The sequence below is a fragment of the Sturnus vulgaris genome, chromosome 7 (genome assembly GCF_052056855.1).
Source record: "Sturnus vulgaris isolate bStuVul1 chromosome 7, bStuVul1.hap1, whole genome shotgun sequence".
Taxonomy (NCBI): Eukaryota; Metazoa; Chordata; class Aves; order Passeriformes; family Sturnidae; genus Sturnus; species Sturnus vulgaris.
In genome coordinates, this window is record NC_142249.1 from 29,835,122 (window position 1) to 29,853,580 (window position 18,459).

Sequence of the window (18,459 nt, forward strand, 5' to 3'; positions counted from 1 at the left end):
TTTCTCTTGTGGCATAATTTGTTGTGTAGGTCAAACTGTGATCCCACTGATAAATCACTGAATTGTTCTTCAAATCCACTTATAACTCAAAACAATGAAACCTTTAGATTTTTCTATTATTAACAGAAAACTGTATTTTAGAAGAAAATATTTCTGCCACTCATACATTTTTAATGTTCAGAAACCAAATGTCAGCTAAAGACAGTGAGTTTGCTGAGATGTTTAGCACTGATCAATTTGTTCCCTTATATACAATTTATGATACAACAGCACATCTTGTGTCTCAGATGAGGTTGCCAAGAATGCTGCATCCTTTTGCTTTTGTTCTATGGATTGAATTTCTGTGAGCATATCAGGTACATGCAGGATTCCCTGCTTTTCAGAGACATCCTGAACAGCCAACTTCAGTGGCAGCCCCTTCAGTCCCAGCCAAAAATGGTGTGTTTTGTTTTATTTCTAAGTATTTGCCACTAGCTGGAGTAATTCCATTCATTATTTCATGCAGGCCACCACCGAGCTTTCAGATGGCAGCAGCTTTTAGTCACCCGCTTGGGCCTGGGATGAATTCCCATTAACTGCTGTAGTTATGGAGAAATATCGGAAACATCCACAAAGGCTCTTTTCTCCCTCTCTGAAAAGGTGACTGCAGAGGGAAAAGAGGAGTGAGGTGCTCTGAGAACCCTTTTGGTGTAGCTGATAGCACTGGCTGAGGTTTGGAAGGGGATATGACCCAGGAAGTGTCACAGTGGTGTGAGCAAGGATTGTGCCCCTAGGTCTGCACACTGGAGGGTACCTGAAGTACGGGTTGTGCATGCCCAGAGTGGACTGAGGTGCCAGACACTCCTGTGGGCACCTGTGAGATGCAGTCACTTCAAATCCCAACCTCCTTCCCTTCCAGCTTGTGCTCACCCTTGTTTTTTGAAGACCTGAGAATGGAACACAAGGGGAGAAAGAGCCTCCAGTGGCTTCAGCAAAGCTGCTGTAGCACAGAGCCCCATCCCTCCAGCCAGGCCTTTCCCGATCCCTGCTCTCATCGTGTCCTGGGCAGGGAACAGTGGGGCCTTAGGGCCAGCTCGAGAGGTTTGGAATCTTTTAGGTGATGGAGTGGGTGTGGTGCTGCCAGTGCTGGTGCCCCCACCTGACCTGGCACACAGGCAGAGCCCAGGGGAGGGAACAGAGGAGATGGGCACAATCCAAACTGCTTTTTCCTGCCTGTGCCAAGCCATTGCCTTTGGGCTGGCTCTTGTCCCGTCTGCATTGGCTCTGAGTAAATGTTAAACCCTTCGTGGGGCTGCCAAAGGGAAGAGAGTTTGAGGGGGCAGGAAGAGAGGAATGGCAGAGGCTGGATGGCATTTTCCTGGGGCTCTTACACATCCCCAGGATGCCGCTACCTGCCAGGAGGCCTTCGCGTGACTTGGAAAACTCACTGGTTTATTGTTGCCCTTTCCAGTTAAATTTCCTTCCCTTGTCAATCCCAGATAAAAGGCTGTATGTTACAGCAGCTCTCAGGATAATGCCAAAACAGACATGTCAGTCAGCACAAGGAAAACAAGCTGCTGATTTGAGATTGCAGTGCTGAGTACATGCTCAGCTCAGTCGCAGTACTGATGTCCCTTCCAAACAAACCTCCTCAAATTGGGAAATTCTTGTTCTTGGAGGAGAAATTCAAAGCCTGGGCAGCCCTCGAAGTCAAGGAAATGACTGGGGCTTGCAGAATCATGTTCCTTGGTCAGCAAGGTAAGTTCTTTGTTCAGTTTGAAAATTCAAACACATATATTAGACTCATAAAGGTGAAAATGAACACACAGTGATAGAAAACAGAGCAGGCTTTATTCACATGGCAGTGTACAAGCCACTGTTTCCAGGTAAGGGTCATGGATGGTCCAAATAACTGTTAAGCAGTTTTTGCAAACCCATCTATAATTTTCCTATTGAATTCATGTGACAGTTATTTATGAAGAGAGGATGAAAGTATCTGTAAATATTCTTGAAATCTGTAGATAACTTGATAGTCACTTCCTATGAAACACTTGAAAAGTGAACTTTTCAAATACTTGGAAGTATTAACACTTCCAGGTAATTTCAGATACCAGCAGCTCTTACGGACATCTGATGTTCTTTCAGAAGGCCAGTATTTAGTAACTTCTATGGAAATAAATGCTTTGAACAGTGGACAATATTGCCTTGCAAAACAAGCACTTTTCAGCAAAGAAAAACCATATATGAACTCAGAATTTACTAGTACAGAAGGGAAATGTGTAACAAGTACTACATAGGGTGATAACAGAGAGATGAAGCTGGAAAAGCAGAAATCCCTTCGTGGCTTAAAACATGAGCTACCAGTCAAAACAGCCCATGCTTTGTGCCACTCTGTCAAGCCCTTCTCTTTCTGTTCCCTCCCCACCCTGCTGTGGGAAATCAAACCATTTTGATTTTGTATTCATTCAATGAAGCCAACACTCATTTGGCACATCTTTTGTTCTTACAGGTAAAATGCCCTTCCTCTGGTCCTTGCTGATGATTTTCAGGGGCCACTCATTGTTTTGCTTCCTCAAGGTTATATACAATCCTTTAATATCTTCTAGAATTCAGTTGCTGATTTTTCTGTTGGGTTCCTTTGTTGTAGGCCGTCTCATATTGCAAATATATTGTGAAAAGAACCCTGAAGATTATAAAACATTTAAAATCTTAGAGAACATTCCTATTAAGACTAATTTAATCCCTCAAATGTCACTCTATTTCTCCCTTATGGCAGTGCAAAACGAGTAAGCTTTGCCCCTGAAATGGCATCTTGGGGGGCCAGTATGGATTTCTGCAGTTCTGATTTTCAAGGCAGCATCACCCATTACAACTTGAAAGGGTATGAAGTGACCAGGAGAAAAGTAACAAAAAGAGCAGCATTCCAACAAGCTCCTCTCAGAAATCACAACTTACATGCAAGTTGTGACTTAAATATATGTCGGGTTTTGTTAACATTGTAAAAAATCTGTTCGCAGCAAGTATGAGAAGGTTTAATTATTTTTTTCCCCAGTGTGCTGATAGGAAACTGAAGACAGTTGCAAGCAGTTGGTTTTCCACCTACTGCCACGGTGGTGGGAATTTATTCCTTCACTTTGCAAGCAAAGCAGTCACATGCAATCAAACTCTATTTGCCTGAAGGAGATCTCAGAGAAGCTGGACAAAGGTTTGCCCCCGACGAGCAGCAGTGTGTTGGTACTGCTGATCTCACCCCCCGTGGCCGCACACCCACAGCCGGTTCTCTCCTCTTCACCCACAGACTGAGCAGCAGCAAAAGCCTCTCCCGAACAGGCCAGCTGATGGAGAGACTTGTCCTTGGACAAACAGCTCCTGACCCTGTTTGGGCCTAGTCCTGCTTCCGAAGTGGTCTGGAAGGCAGGGAATTCCGCTGGCTCCAGGGGCAGGCTGAAGGTTTTCATTTCGATGGCGTTGCTCCGCTCCGGGGGCTGTGGGCAGAAGTAGCTGCAAAAGCCAGAGTGCCTCGGGATGGGCACCAGCAGGGGACGGTCCTTGTGCTCATTCTTGAAGTGGCTGGGAAATGTATCAGCGAATTCTGAGATAGTTTGGAAATCCATGCCAATCCCTAAGATGCAGTGATACATTTTAGGAGAAAAGTTTCCCTTTGTAATACTACTAAGCTTCTTCCATGTCCGCGTAGGGAAATGATACTTCCAGAGGTCATCATTAGGGCTGGAATTTGAAATCCCTCCACCAAAAACCAGCATAGAGTCCTTGCAGACTATTGAAGCATGACCTACCACTGGAGGAGGTCCCTGGCTGAAGGTAAGAGAAACCAGCAGTTAAGGGGAGACCAACAAGAAACTTAGCACTGATTTTAGCTTCTGTTTTCCTTTTGACTCAGAAAGATGACTGCTGAACAGCTGCACTGGGACATCAAAGTTACACTGCTGACAGCTGCATCAACACCTTGCCAACAGCTCTCCCGAGCAAAGCCAACTGGAGCCCCAGGGATGGCAGCAGCACTGCATTCTGATCTGAACAATCCCTACAATTACCAAGAGGGCATCATCTCCCTTTCCACCCTCATGCAGTATCAAAGAGTAAGATTAATCTCTTTCTCTGCTTTTTTAGTGTAACAAATAAAATAGTTTACCTTGTTTTGATGCTGGACCAGCTGCTGCTTCCAAAGTCCCACCTCCACAAGTCCCTCTGTTCAGTGAGCCCCATCAGCCCCCCAAAGAGGTACATGGCTGTGTGATAAACCACTGCCGAGTGGCCGTGCCGAGCTCCGGGGCTGCTGCTGTCACAGGGGCTGGAGATACACAACCACTTCCTTGTGTCTGAAACAAAAATACTGATTTATAGATGGATCAAATTTACCCTGACTATTTGAGGAAGGATTTACTTCCTGGAGGAGGTAATTATTCAGTTGGAGAATACGGGTTTCTGTTCAAAGCTTATTATGAGTAAACAGCTTAAATTCTGACATTGAAAAAGTGCATTTAAAAAAAACAGTTCTGAAATAAACTTTTAATGAAAATGTCAGATGCTATATGACAGATGCCATGGAAATTTTATTTACAAAGCAGTTTTTCCTACAGTTCATTCATTCTGACACAGAAAGATACTTTCCTGGCTGTTAGAGGGGAAAAGTCAGTCAACAAAAACATTAATTCATTAATGTCTGCACTTATTCTCCCTATGAGGGAAGGAAGGATGAGATAAAACCATCATTTGTTTCAAAATAGTGAAAGAATGGCCATCAGGTAACAAGTTTATGCATTTAGGAAATCTCTGGGAATCATCTGGTTTGCAATAATCAGACTGGTAATGAATATGCTAATAAGCTATCTGCTGTCAGGTTTGGTTCCCCATGGTCAGTTGAAGATTTGAGATCAAAAGATGGCATTAATAGCCTGAAATCAGAGTCTCTGCTGTATCTGAAAGTTTTTAGTAATCCTTGAAGAATTGTAGTGAATAGTAAACATACATTCTCCCTGATTCTCAGATGTAAAACTGGCAAATACTGCAAAACTTATCCCAGTGTAATAGTCTAATTAATTTCAGCCAGCAGTTAATTGAATTTATCACTAAATGTTGTCAAAGAGAAGCCAAAACTAACTTAGAGCATTTCTACTGACGAGAATTTTCTTAGCAGAGCAAGTCATGCTCTCCTGCTGCAATTGTTTTATACTGTACCAAAACCTTATCCTGCTTTTTTAACTTACCAAAATGGAATTCCCAAAACTCCTGAGAAATGCCTTTGATGCCATAGTATCCCCCATAGATGTACATGCTGGAATGGTACACGACTGCACTGTGACCTTTTCTGTTAGCTGGTGCAGAGCTCTAGAACAATTCAAAAATAAGACAAAAACCTACAAAGTCATATCAGCAGCAATGTCTGTCTTGGGAATACATCTTTTTTTCCCCCCACAAATGACCCTAGAATCCCAAAGTTTCTATTGACACCTCCATCACGCACAGGTAACCAGAGTGGTAACTGTGTCACATCTTAAAAATTTTTTGGTTGAAATTTCAAGGTACAGAAACATTGTGATGATGAAGTTTCAGTAGCAGAAAATGAGTGATTCTTACTGTGTAGTGACACAAAACCAATCTCAAAAGACCAAGCCATAAATGCTTCCACTCAGGTTTCAATTAGAAGTGGCAGTAACTTGGTGAGTCCACGTGTTCACACTGAAGAAATGAAAAATGCTGCAGCACTTCACGTTCCAAAACGTATTAGTGTGGCTGCCAATCTGTTTTCACAACCCTCCTTTTAAAAGCACAGGCTTCACGTATGGTTGCAATATTCCATTTAAAATTAGTTTTCTTGATAAGGATTTCAGAAAAACAGAAGCAGTAGCAGAGGAGAGGACTTAACTTCTTATATAGGACTTAAAATTTAAGAGCAGTATTTTTAAACACTGTTTTGAAGAAGGAAAAAGCCTTAAGTTATTGAAAGTGCAAAGAAATAAAGTATAGCCACATGTCTCTGAAGAGATGAGATTGGAACTGTTTGGGGGAACATATTTCAAAGCAATCTGTTTAATCAACAAAGCAACAGGCATTTGATTCACACATTCCCCACTTCCTGGCTCCTTACCTCAGTCTCTGCTGGTTCGTTGCAGCTCTGTGTCCATCTTGCGGAATCTGGGGATTGAGTTAATAAAGCGCAGTTTAGATCCTGCACCACAAGAGGACACTCCTCCCACAGTAATTGTTCAAATTACACAGCTCATTTTCAAGGAAGTCTCATCCTGGTGTTTTCTACTGACAAGGCTGAAAAAATCTCGCTAAGACAGCAGCACCAAGAGACTTGCAGGAGACACAGTTTGAATAGTTTTCCTCTATCCTTGTCTGATACAGAATCACACAGGTATCACACTGCATTCCTGTTTCCTAAAGCTAAATTTCATAATGCAGAAGTAACCTGTGATTTTCATCACTTTCTGAACTTGCAGGAATCCCAGATTTCCCTATGGATGTATGACTCCTTCTGCTTACCATATACACCTTATTATGACAAATTTATTCTTTCTTGCTCTTTTTCATAGGTGCCTTAAATAGCTCTCAAATCACAGCCAGCAGTCACAGATCTGGGATCACCATGAAGGAGAGGAAATATCAGATAACCCAGCACCAGAGGTACAATGGGAAATCAGTGCAGACTTGCATTACTTAAAGCTATTGTTGCCAAAAGATTTTAAATAGTAACTATGAAACAGCTAGACACACAACCAATGTTGACTAACTCATTTCCAATTTCCACTGCTAAGTATTGTGAGTTTTAAGATGCTTTCTCCTTGAAAATGTGTTCTAAGGCTTTTCTTTCTTCCAGCAGGTTATCTCAGATAAGTGGTGGGAAACACAAAGGAAGGACTGATAAAAACCCTTTGACTTAAGGTTACATAGTGAAGTAGCAAAAGAAGCCAGGAAACTTAAATTTTGGTCTGGATACAAGATCTACTGGCTCAAAAAGAATTGAGCCTCTCTCTCTCCCCTCCCGATCTGACATCAAAATAACAGCCATTACTGTACACAAGATTTCCAAACAGAGAATCCATGGTGTATGACATTGCTATTAAATTCAAATGCTGCACTGTTTTTATTATAATACACACTTATGAGATCCCAAATGTTTGTTCTTAGGAAAAGAAAAATCTGTGTTATAAAATGTCAATTTCCCACTTTCTTATTTAATTACATTTGATTTCTCTTGCTCTAACTTATGTGTTTCTTCAGTAAAAGTATAAAACGAGATATACTTTACTGATCTGCTTTCTTCCATGAGAGCTTGGTTTTTAAAATATATGTGGCATAAAAATTAAATAATACATGAATTATCAAGTCTTATGATCAAATAGTAAACTTAAGAAGGAGAGAGGGAGGAATGGAAATTCTGAGACTTTAAAATACATAAAATTTTCTCATAAAATACTCTAATTGAAGTAAGACCTGTGTCTCTGATAGCTTAACAGCCTAATATTGAGGGAAAAAATATGCACACAGTTTTACACACATTACTTGTTGGAAAGCTTAGGGAAGGCTCTGTTACAAGAAGCAGAAAACAGTTTGGTTCTTACTATTTATTACTGCCTATGGACTTGGAATGTCCCATGGAAAAGACTGGCTATTGTGTATCATACCAATGTTATATATCCAGAGAGGAGTTTTTGCTTGGGTGAAAGCAGAATCCACCATCCCACCAAAAATACACAGGCTGCCCTGCAAAATGCACAAATATTTGTCACTTACAGGAAGGCACATAGCATGAAAATAATTTTTTTAACAGTTTTTGAACACAAAGGTTGCTATCGGCAAAATATAGTAAACAATATGATGTTATTTTAACAATCCCAAAAAGCCACCAACTTTTAATTATTCTCTCTTCATTCTCTCCCAGCAGGAAGCCCTGAAGAACATTCTGCTGTTTGATGGGGACGGCATTTCAGAACCACTAGTTCCTTGTCAGCCTGGGGCAGCTTCAGGGCTGGGGAATCTGGAGCTCTCTGAGGCATTGCTCAGGTAATATTGGATTATGCATGTTTATAGAAATATTTCATAGTGTCATAGCTCCTGATATCCTAAATTCTGTCTTCCCCTCACAGGCAGGGCTGTAATTCTTATTTGCCTTCACTCCCCCGTCCCTCTTCTACACGAGTTCTGTAGTGAATGTTGTCATACTGTAGCTGATCATGCAAATGAATTCAGAGCAACTGTTACAACTGCACAGATAAGGCAGAGAATGTGCTGCCAGGGTCTCTATCTGGTATTACTGCTGCTTATCGAGCACTGACTGAGGAAACCAGGGGGCTGCTGCAGAGCTGAATTACTGTCACTCTGTTCAGAAAGATTCCCAAACATTGGTACAGCTACATCCAGACCAGCACCAACACAAAAATGCTTTCTGGGCATAGTATTTCAGTACATAATGATCTATGGTATTTTATTGCAGTGTATAGTAGGAAATAAAATGTCAGGATATGGACAGTATAATCTTGATCTACTACCTTATAAGCCACCATTGAATGTTCTTCCAGTTCTTCTGGACCATCTCTTGAGCAATCCAACATCTCCCATTCATTTTTCACTATAAACCAAAGCTGAAGTTTAGATGGTGATGCACCCAACACATAAACAGTAGGGAAAAGGTGAAAAGGTGGGCTTTGAATGTAGCTCTGCTGCTTAAAATGAAATGTTTTGTCATCTTTCCTCTGTTCTCCCAAAAATTAAACATATGCATTTTTCTATTTAGCAAATTTAAATATAATAGTAAGAGTTACATTTAAATATAATAATTGTTACTGGTTGTATTTTAAGTTTTATCTACATCAAAACTCACCAATTCCATGGCACGAACCCCAGGACAAATCTGGTTAATTCCAGTAACAACTGAACAGAGAAAACCATACACCAAGTAAAAAAATACAAAGGCTTATATTTGATAGTGCATTGATACTACAAACCTACAAGGTGTTGTATTGACATGTTCCCATGCATGAACTACTGCTGTGTTAGAGTCAGGAAAGCTCATAGATATCCCTTGCTAGAACCAGGATATTTTAAATGACTCCATATTTCTGGTTGAGAAAAAGAAACAAAAGGAACTGAAATCAAAACGTTGTGGGACGCCTGCAAGAGGAGCAAACACCTCCCATCTGCCCAATGTACAAAAAGCAGTTTATCCATCCCTGTGATGGGAAGACTTTAAATGAGGATAATCTGCTAAGTACAGAGCATCCTCAATTTCAGGATGACTGGAGGTAGAATGGCTTTAATCCTGAGTACAAGAGAAGAGGCCAGCTCACCGGTGTGGTATCTCCAGAAGTCCCTCAGCGTGGTGCTGCCGCGCCCTCCGTAGAGATAAAGAGCCCCTCTGCAGACAGCACAGGCGTGCTTGTACCGGTCACAGGGGACAGCCGCGCCGCGGGCAGCGCTTCCCTTCATGCTGACAACCAGGATCCTATCCAAGGAGCAACTTACAAAGGGCAGCCATGGCAGAGGAGGGTCCCAAAATATCAAGGACAGCGCCTAAACCCTGTTTGGTCTGCAAAAAGACAAAAAAGGAAAAAGGAAGAGTCTCCACTTTATGATAAAATGTTACTGTGTTTTCTTTTCGGTCCTATCAAAAGCAATATTGGACAGCTTTCTCTGTCTGTGATAATACACTAACTTGAGTAAAGCACCTGAAATTCTGACTCACATTCTTGTATCAGTGAGGTTGGGATGGGAACATTCCTGGAGCTGAAAATTTTCCAAGGAATATCAGTGAACTGAAATGAAGCTCCAACACACTACATTTACAATACCAGGGCTTGGTCTTTTTTCACAACTAAAAGAGTACTTGAGACAAACCCGTATTTAAAAAAAAACTTTGCAAGGAGTGAATATTACAGATGGAAGTAATGCATTAGCAATTGCCCAGAATTTGTTTAGACTTTTATCTGCAAACCTGCTGAAATGAGGATGCATCTGGAATAAAATGACACCAGCCCTTCCCATGCCACAAGATGTCACTGTGTTCTGTGAAGACATGAGTACCAGGAAGACATTCTTCTATTAATCCTCTGCAAAACAGTGATTTATTTTAACATAGATCACTTTACAATGCACACTCAAACCATCCTCCCTCAGCATTAGACCAAATTTTGGAATTTGTTTTGGCAATGTGTCTGATGTGGCACGTCACCAAATGAGGTGACAAAGTCTCCCAATTCCAAGACTTTTCAGTGGAAGCCAGATTCCAGCTGCACTGAGAACCCAGGATGGAAATCAATAAGGAAGAGTCATTTACCTAATGGTAATGTCTAAGTCCAGGGCAAGTTGCACTTAAGGAAGAACAAAGATTACCATAAAACAAGCTAGATACAAAAGCTACTTATTTTTCATATTATATGAAATTATTATACCTAACTTAATTTATCATCCGATTAATCTCTAAAATTTACCCTTTTTAAAACTGGAATATATTCAGTGACAAAGAGATACTGGAGAATCTCTTGCAGCATTTTCAGGCAAGATTAACTACTTCAATTTTGTTGCTTTGTTGTTTTTTTATGCGAACTAATATTGTAAGCTTTTACTGTAGAAACTGAAGTATATTCTTTGTGTGTTTTCTCTGAAGGAATACAAAGATGGGTGGCACTTACAGAGGATGCATTTCTCATGTCCAGGGGAATTAGCAGATAGGAAATAATGACACATTATAGGTGTGTAAGTCCATAATGCTTTCTGGCATCCCCCTGAAAAGGGAAAAGCAGCTGAAGGCATGAAACAGGGATTATCTCCCTAACTCTGCCAAGCTTCTGAGCAACCACAGCCAAATCATTCACTTCCACAGCTAAATGGGGACAGTCACTTCCTTAGTACAACACTTCAAATTTGCTGATGCAGTGCAGTGTAACAGTGCCAAGGTATTACGGCTATTGATATCATTTACTCTGAAAAGGGTGATAGGTTACTAATACTTCACAAAGGTAAACCAGGCTTGCCCCCTTGCGGTTTGGGGGGGGGGGGTTTGTCAGTTATAAAGCTGGTTATCCTTCTTCCTACATATTTCTGTTTGTTTTTCTTCCCTCAAGCCTTGCCTCCTATTGTACAAACATTCAGAGACGATGACAGCCCTGATTTCATAGAACAGATTAGGAACAAAGTCCTGTCCAGTTGTTTATCTAGCCCAGCTGGACTCTTGCAAGGCAGGCAGCAGGATGGGATAACAAAAGGCCAAGCTAGGATGAACTGAATGGGTGTCTCCTCCCAGTCACACCTTTTGAGCATCAGCTGACCCTTGTGAATCTCGGCCATTTATTCTTAGCTAAATCTTTCCTGGAAGCAGAGCTACAATCCCTAACAATCAGTAAACTGCTCCACTTCAGAGCTAGGGAAAAAAAATCCCACCAAGTTAATAATGAATCTTGCCTTTCTTCATTGGTACTTTAAACTGCAAACTTGACTCCCGGATTGCCTGTCTATAGAACCCAACCAGCCAGAGTTCATCTACTGTCAACCTTAGCAGGCACATTTGCAAAGAAAAGCTGTTCCTCTTCTGAGAATAATATCACCGAGCCTTCTCCTCTGTGCCGTGCACCACTGACCTCAGTTTCAACTTGATACAATATCAGTTATCCAATAGGAAACTCTGACTTTTTGGAAAAAAAAAAAAAATCCAAAAAGATAACTAAACATTCTTATTCAACTTATTCAACTTTTTATTTTTTCCCCAAAACAGCTGTAGCACACACAAAAATGTCTGCTGCTCTCCAAAGTCTTCTGCCATTCCATTCTAAAAATAACTCCTATGCAATCAATCCCAATTGTTAAAGGGCTGGAGGAGCTGAGTTGAGGGCCTGGAGAGCTGCAATTAGTGCAGTAACTATAGCACTGTGTATCAATTAATGGTGCCCCACTACTGTTTCATAATACAAATAATTCAGGAAATGTTGCAAGACAGGAATTACTTCAGGAAATGTAGTTTGTATGTTCATGATATAATTATTTATATTTCTGATAGATGTGGTTTCTCAGACAAATGATTTATTTATTTAAAGTATTGCTTAAATAGATCTTCATTAAAGCTTTTTTCTATCTCCGCCCCTTGATTCATTTCCGTCTGTTTTCAATACACTCAGAAAAGTTTCATTTTTAAAAGATCAAGCTTTTTGGAATATAATGAGCTATGAAACCACTCATATGGGGAGGGGGCCCAAGTAGGAAATCTTCTTCTGCTTTGGGGCTTTTTTGTTAATGACCCAGTTTTCTGAACTCAAGCCTTGAACCTTTCCAGACAGAACACTGCATTTTCTCACTAGGCAACTTGATGTTTTACTGCTCTTCAAAAATAATAACAGATCTTCCCATTTGTACTCATCCTAGAAACCTTGGCTCTAGAGGTGGTTTTATTGTAAGTATTGTTCTAACGCGACTGCCTGCATGAATGAGGAAACTCTGGAGACTTGCAAGGCCCTTATAAAGGTTTAGAAACAAACACAACTTGTTTTTAGAATAGAGAAAAAGGCTTTTTTTCAGCATGTTTACTTGCAATGTTTCACTATGTGTGATAAAATCACAAACCAGAGGGTACTAAATTTATTTTTTCCTAAATTCAGGACAACCTGAACTGTTTCTGTGGTGGGTTTTTTTGTTTGTTTTTCAAAATACAGTAAGTAATTTTCAGAGATGCTCACCTTCAGAGTTGCAAACTGAAAGTGTGAATGGCTCTAGGACCAGGGTGTCTGTGACAGTTCTGTATTATTAGCATTCTGAACTGAAATAAGGACCTGGTTTTGCCACGTGCTGTAAAACATGCAATTACCACAAGACTGAGATTACAAGTGCAGGAGTCAAGACAAAAGGAAGGGAACAGAAAGAGGTATTGCTTCTTACAGGGAGAAGCTGAAGGACAGAACGAGGGTTTGTAAAATGACAAATCAGTGCAGAAGACACGGCTCCATCCTAATTTCGGGGTTCAGAAGAAAGACAGGTACATTCAAGTAAAACAATAACAACCCTGATGTCAGAATAAAGCTTAGAACAGACATACTAAAAACTGACAGAAAAACTGAGAGGCTTTTATTCGAGTAACTCTTAGCTGAATTTTTACAAGTTTAAGGCAGTATTTGTAAACATTATTACTGCTATATGTCAGTGCTTCAAAATGCTTTTTGACATGAACAGGTATTTTAAAGAGGGCAACTCTTCTGAAACAGGCACATATAATTCCAGTTTCTATCTGCTGTAAGGCTCTGTATGTAACTGCTCCTTCTGGGGAGAGCAGTGCCACAGCACCGAGGGCATTGGCACCTCCACTGCACAGCAGACGAGAACATCATCGATCTCTCCCTGAGGAAAGCTCACTGCCTCTTTCGGGAGCTCTGCAGGCAAGATATTGCTCTTCTTTAATTCCGATCACATTAATATTAAAGCTTTAATTTTAGAAGTTCATAATAAATTTATATTTGCGTATCATTCCAAAATTAAAATTTGAAAATTGACATTGTTAATATATTGTCTTTTGTTTTTTCTAGAAGCTTTCACTGAGAAATGAAAATCCATTAGTCATTAGTGTTTTGTAGCACTACTTCATCTCTGTTACAAAGTGAACTCTTAAGTAGTAATAAATTAACTTATTAAATAAATATAAATGTATTTTTATATTTATTTATATGTAGTTGTATTTTCTATATGCTAGGTATATTTTTTATTTTTAAGTAAACAAATACAAAAATACAAACTTGGTTTAGAATAATACAGTAAATATTTCATCTATTTCTCAAATATGTTAGAGGAGCAAGTATCTAGGAAAAAGAAATTCAGTATTTAAAATATTTCTGGGCTTGTTACATTTCTATATACACTTTTAGCATATGAATCAAGAAAATTCCTTTTCCACTGTATTTAAATATGTTTTATGGCACAGATGAAAGTTAATACATTTTTACCACCTTAATTTCCTTAGTAAATTAAAATTTCATTTGCTGGGGATTTTTTGTTTGGTTTTTGTTAATTAGCTGTTTGATAGGGTGGGGTTTTTTAAGAATGGGGCTTTTTTATAAACTAAAAAATTAGAATATATAGTTTTGATTAGCAGATCTCCCCAGGTAATCTCTTAATTACAATTTACATTTGTAATTAATCATTTACCTGTGTCTCAATTTTGAATGAGGTTTCTGAGAAAGAGCTTCCCTAAATACACATCCATGGGTGGCACAAGTACAGCATGTTATGGATGTATAAATCCAGGGCAGCAGCCATATCTGATCAAAAGTTTATGCTCGTAATCAATGTGTGTATGGGTTTTATTTATTTATGGTCCTCAATTGGATATTTATTTCAGGAACCTAATCTGCTTTTCAAATCTTATTTAGGGTCCTGTTGGTGACTCCACCCATAGGCAGAACTGTCTCTCTTGTGGTCTCAGCGCCTAAATGGAATGGACACCCTGACTGTGAAGTGCTGCTGCAGCAAGGCAGCTCTGCAGGAATCACTAGAGACAAACAGGTGATTTTGCATCTTCTAGATGTGACAGAGGGAGGAAATACAGTTCCTGGTCCTCAGACTTTATGATAAAAGAAATGAGAAATTCCCACCATGTTCACAGGGCAGTCTTAAGATGTATTTGGCCTTTTACCCTTTCCTTGGAAGTAATTTGTACTGTCACCACTGGAGCAGGTCCTTTCCATGCACGGGTCATCGCCCTTCCCCCAGAAATAGCAGTTCTCAGTGTTCCTAGAAGGCATCATTTGGGGATTTCACAAAAACTAACTAGCTGGATTCTTTCAAGATACACTAGGCAAGTGCCCTGGAGATTGAATGTAATAAATCTGTCCTTAGGTGTGACTGAATGCATCTTCTTGATGGCTTGTGACCTGCTGCTGAAGTAACTTCAAAATACTTTATTTCCTAAGGGAGACTCTACTCACAGTAATTCACAAAATTTTCTGGGTTAGGAAGAAAGACTCTGGCTGACAGAAGAGTGAGTGGCTGCTCAGCCTGACTACTCTCCTCAGGCACAAATTAAGGTACTAGAGTATACACCTGACAGCTGAGAGTATATCAGTGAAAAGCTATTATCTTCCATTAAAAACAAAAAGTCTGCATTGAATTTTACTTGATTGTTCTTTATATCCCCTGACTGAGAAAAGAAGCATCTAATAAAACACTCGGTCACACTTAAAACTTAATGCCACGCTTCATGGAAGATAGATATTGTGTTTTTCTTGTCCCCATGACATTTTGCCCCTAGACAAACACGCAGCAATGAGACAAAGAAGACACACAAAGTTATGAGAATAGCAGAAGCTGTAGCTTGAACATATATGAAGGAGGAAAGAGAGGGCATTTGGGAATGAGAATAATAAAAAGGTCCAGCTGGCAGATATTAAAACATCCAGACATCCTGTTAGAATCATTATGAATTTAGATTATTCTGTATGGGAGAAGTCATGAGAGACTTGTGTGAGAAAGACTCAGATGGCACAACTGGAATGACTGTCAGTCATGACTGGAGGAAAAGCTGAATACAAAAAGATCTTTTATAGGGAAGATGAATTTACACCACCAGGTGAAAGATGGTTGCATAAAAACATGATATAATCGCGTAGCTGGAATAGATTGCATGGAGAGGACTAGCTGCATTTTAGTCTGGCAATGAAAACAAAGGTGTCAGCTGACAAACAGTAATAATAACTGTGATGGTTCACTATGATGCCAACAGTTACTGGGCTGTAGCATCAAATGGAAAAAACCCAAACCCACATAATTTCAATATATAAAAGAGACAGAAAGCATATGAGTAACTTTACACATACACGTTGTCGCTCCAAATTCAAATGGAATTACTCATGTGAATAAAACCAGTGATATGCATGAGCCTGCACAATGTAGCCTAGATACCAGAGCAAAAGAAGGACCAACTCTTTTGTCAGAAGCCTGAAAAAATTGTTTTGCAAGCTGTTTTCATATTCAGACTCCAAATGACAGGGTCCGTTTTGGACTGGAGTCCAGCCTTCTGAAAAATTCTCACTCCCAGCTGACACGGTCCAGTATTCATCCCAAGCCAGATACACTTTGGCTTGGGTTTTGGATGGTTGCATTTCTTTGTTTGTCTTTTGCTCGATAGAAGGCATTTTGTGCTTTATGCTCTTTGACTGTGGAAAAGGGAATGAGCAAAAGGAGGGTGGTGAATCTCCTAAACTGGAAGCAGGCAGCAAGAGCTCTGGCAATTCCTACCGCAGACCTCCTGCGCAGCATCGCGGAAGTGGCAGGTCCCTGTCCCCAGCGGTCTCCTGGCTGCTGAGCGCTGACGGCGCTTCCTTCCTTTCATGCGCTTTGTTTCTTTTCGTACCTCGGAGTGGAAGCTGCTTTGTGCACAGCTGCACACAGCTGTACCGGAGCCCCGCTGTCCGGCAGTGCCGCGGTGTGCAGGGCCGGGCTGTGCCGGTGTTCCCCGGGCTGCGGGGTGTCCATGAGCGCTGCTCGGTGCCCTCCCTCTGCGCCCCTTCTGCCCCCGGAGCTCGGGCGCTGCTCCTGGCGGGCCCCGGGCTGGCTCTGGCTGCTGCAGGTGCCCCGATCCCGGGCAGGCCTCAGCGCCCTGTGCTCTGATCCCCACCACGGCTGGGCTTGTCCCCACAGAGCCGGGGACAAGCAAAAGAAAAGAAGCAAAAACACTCTGGTGAGCCGGCATGTGGCAGGGGCATGTGCCGCCCCTCGGGTCCGTCCCAGGCACCGAGCCCCGCGGGGCAGGACGGAGATCCCGGACGGCAGCCGGCACCCCGCGGCACCGACCCCCCCGGCTCCCAGGGCCAGCAGCCGGGCAGCCCCGGCCTTACCCGCCCCTCCCTGCCGGCCCCTGCCGTGCCGCGGGCGGGCGGGGGCGCGGCCGCTGCCCGGAGCCTGCGCGGCGCCGCCGGGGCCGCTCGGGGCCCACGGGCCGCGGGTGGGGACGCGCCCAGGGCCGGGCGGGATCCGCGGTTCTTCCGTGTCCGTGCGCCCGGGACACGGCCGGAGCGGGGAGGCTGAGCCGAGGATGCGCGGGGTGCTGCGGGCTGTGTTTCTTGCGGGAGGAACGTTCGTAGTTATTAGCTGCCCTGTTAGTCATGGGGAAAGTGTAAAATCTCACTTCTGGCCTGAACGCGTCCAGAAGTAAACATCTCTGTAACTTTTGGGGGTTTTGTGTGGTAGCAGCAGTGGGAAGGGGGAGGACCGAGAGCGGTGTTTGTTGGTGCGCTCCGTTCCAAGCCCTTTCAAGTCAGCGTTTAGCCCAAAGATCCTTTGCAGGCTTTTCAGTGAGCCGCAGCCCCAGCGCTTGCTTGGACTTGTGTCCTTGGCTTTCTGTTCAGCTGCCACCGGCTCGCTTTTTCGCCTGTTTCCCGTTTACAGCTACATAAGGCTTCAGAAAAGAGGAATGAAACTCCCCCACCCACACGTGCATCTATTTTCCATGCTGACATATTTCCCTGCTTTGAGGCGGAGGCTACTGCTTTCCCCTTAGTATTGTTCTTAAAAAAGAGAAAGAGCATAATTACTTTTTAGGTAGCTGTAAGTGAAGGCCAACAGACAGACCCAGTCCATAGCAGTGCAAAGCATATGGTCCGGACTATATAAATAATACAAATGCATTTGATTTTAGTATATTATGTATAATATATCCGACTGTAGGAGTGATGTATGCTTCTGAATTTTTTCATTCCAGAATAAAGTGTTATTGAGAGGCCAGTCCAGAGCTACAGTGCAGCACTTTCTCTTCTCAGCCTTAATTGTGTTCTCTTAGGAATTAAAAAAAACACCAACAACCGAACAACAAAACCCAAACCCCAAAACAAACCCACACATATTTCATAAAAAGAACTCTGAGATCATTAGCTAACATTTGGAAGTCCCTCAAATTAACATGCGTGAAGGACTGTGGCCAAACTCCCACTGGCTCCCATAAAAGCAGTAATCAGTCCTTCAAGTAAGATTCTCCACAAAATAACACCCAGAAGCCCCTGCAGAAAGGATTGCCAATCTCACCATCTGACTAGATTAAAAACAGCAGTAACAATGTGATAATTGACAGAAGAAACTTCCCTGACAAGGAATGAATCAGTGTTTATTTTTAGCCTTTCCCCTAAAACGCTTTATTTAAATGAAAGATTAGCTAATTATTTCCGTCGTTGTATTGTCCACACTAGAAACAGGAGGTGGCAGATCTGCACTTGTCTTTGGTCTTCCTTTGAGGTCTGCACCCTGGACGGGTGAGATTTTGCCAGTTGTCTTTTCATTTCTAGTCTGATCAAATATGAACATTATGAAGGTTTCACTAAATTTAGACACCCCCCAATCAATTTTTTTTTCCTGAGTAGAAAGCCCCAGCAAAGGTGTCAGAAAATGTAAATTGTGATTGTGTCCGTATCCCACCTTTGCTCCAAAGCTTCTCTTGCCAGCAAATCATTAATCCTGCTGCTGCAACTGCCCACTGCAGTGTTTTATACTGAC

The 18,459-nt window shown here is 41.8% G+C and overlaps 1 protein-coding gene across 8 annotated transcripts; it reads right to left on the bottom strand.

Moving 5' to 3' along the window:
• Window positions 1-1,808: 1,808 nt before the first annotated feature.
• LOC106850431 (leucine-zipper-like transcriptional regulator 1 homolog) lies at window positions 1,809-16,485 on the bottom strand. 8 transcript variants are annotated; one of them, XM_014871730.2, is made up of 9 exons: window positions 16,213-16,448; window positions 10,635-10,727; window positions 9,294-9,532; window positions 8,496-8,575; window positions 7,632-7,710; window positions 6,089-6,135; window positions 5,208-5,328; window positions 4,133-4,319; window positions 1,809-3,795 (listed from the first exon to the last, which is right to left on the bottom strand). In XM_014871730.2, exons 3-9 carry the CDS (start codon window positions 9,430-9,432, stop codon window positions 3,129-3,131), a joined length of 1,320 nt encoding a protein of 439 aa, XP_014727216.1. In that variant the 5' UTR covers window positions 9,433-9,532; window positions 10,635-10,727; window positions 16,213-16,448; the 3' UTR covers window positions 1,809-3,128. The 8 variants fall into 8 exon arrangements, with proteins under 8 accessions (XP_014727216.1, XP_088024382.1, XP_088024385.1 ...); XM_088168256.1 differs by having other exon boundaries at window positions 9,294-10,052; XM_088168259.1 differs by lacking the exon at window positions 16,213-16,448 and adding an exon at window positions 9,938-10,008 and having other exon boundaries at window positions 10,635-16,188.
• Window positions 16,486-18,459: the final 1,974 nt, after the last annotated feature.

What these genes read in the sequence shown, in the direction of transcription:
- LOC106850431 (XM_014871732.2), bottom strand. Translation starts at nt 9,432, where the DNA reads ATGAAGGGAAGCGCTGCCCGCGGCGCGGCTGTCCCCTGTGACCGGTAC. An exon ending in ATTCAATGGTGGCTTATAAG is followed by an intron (nt 7,711 to 8,495) that starts GTAGTAGATCAA and finishes TGCATTTTGCAG; the next exon opens with GGCAGCCTGTGTATTTTTGG. An exon ending in TGGTCCAGCATCAAAACAAG is followed by an intron (nt 3,796 to 4,132) that starts GTAAACTATTTT and finishes TCTTACCTTCAG; the next exon opens with CCAGGGACCTCCTCCAGTGG.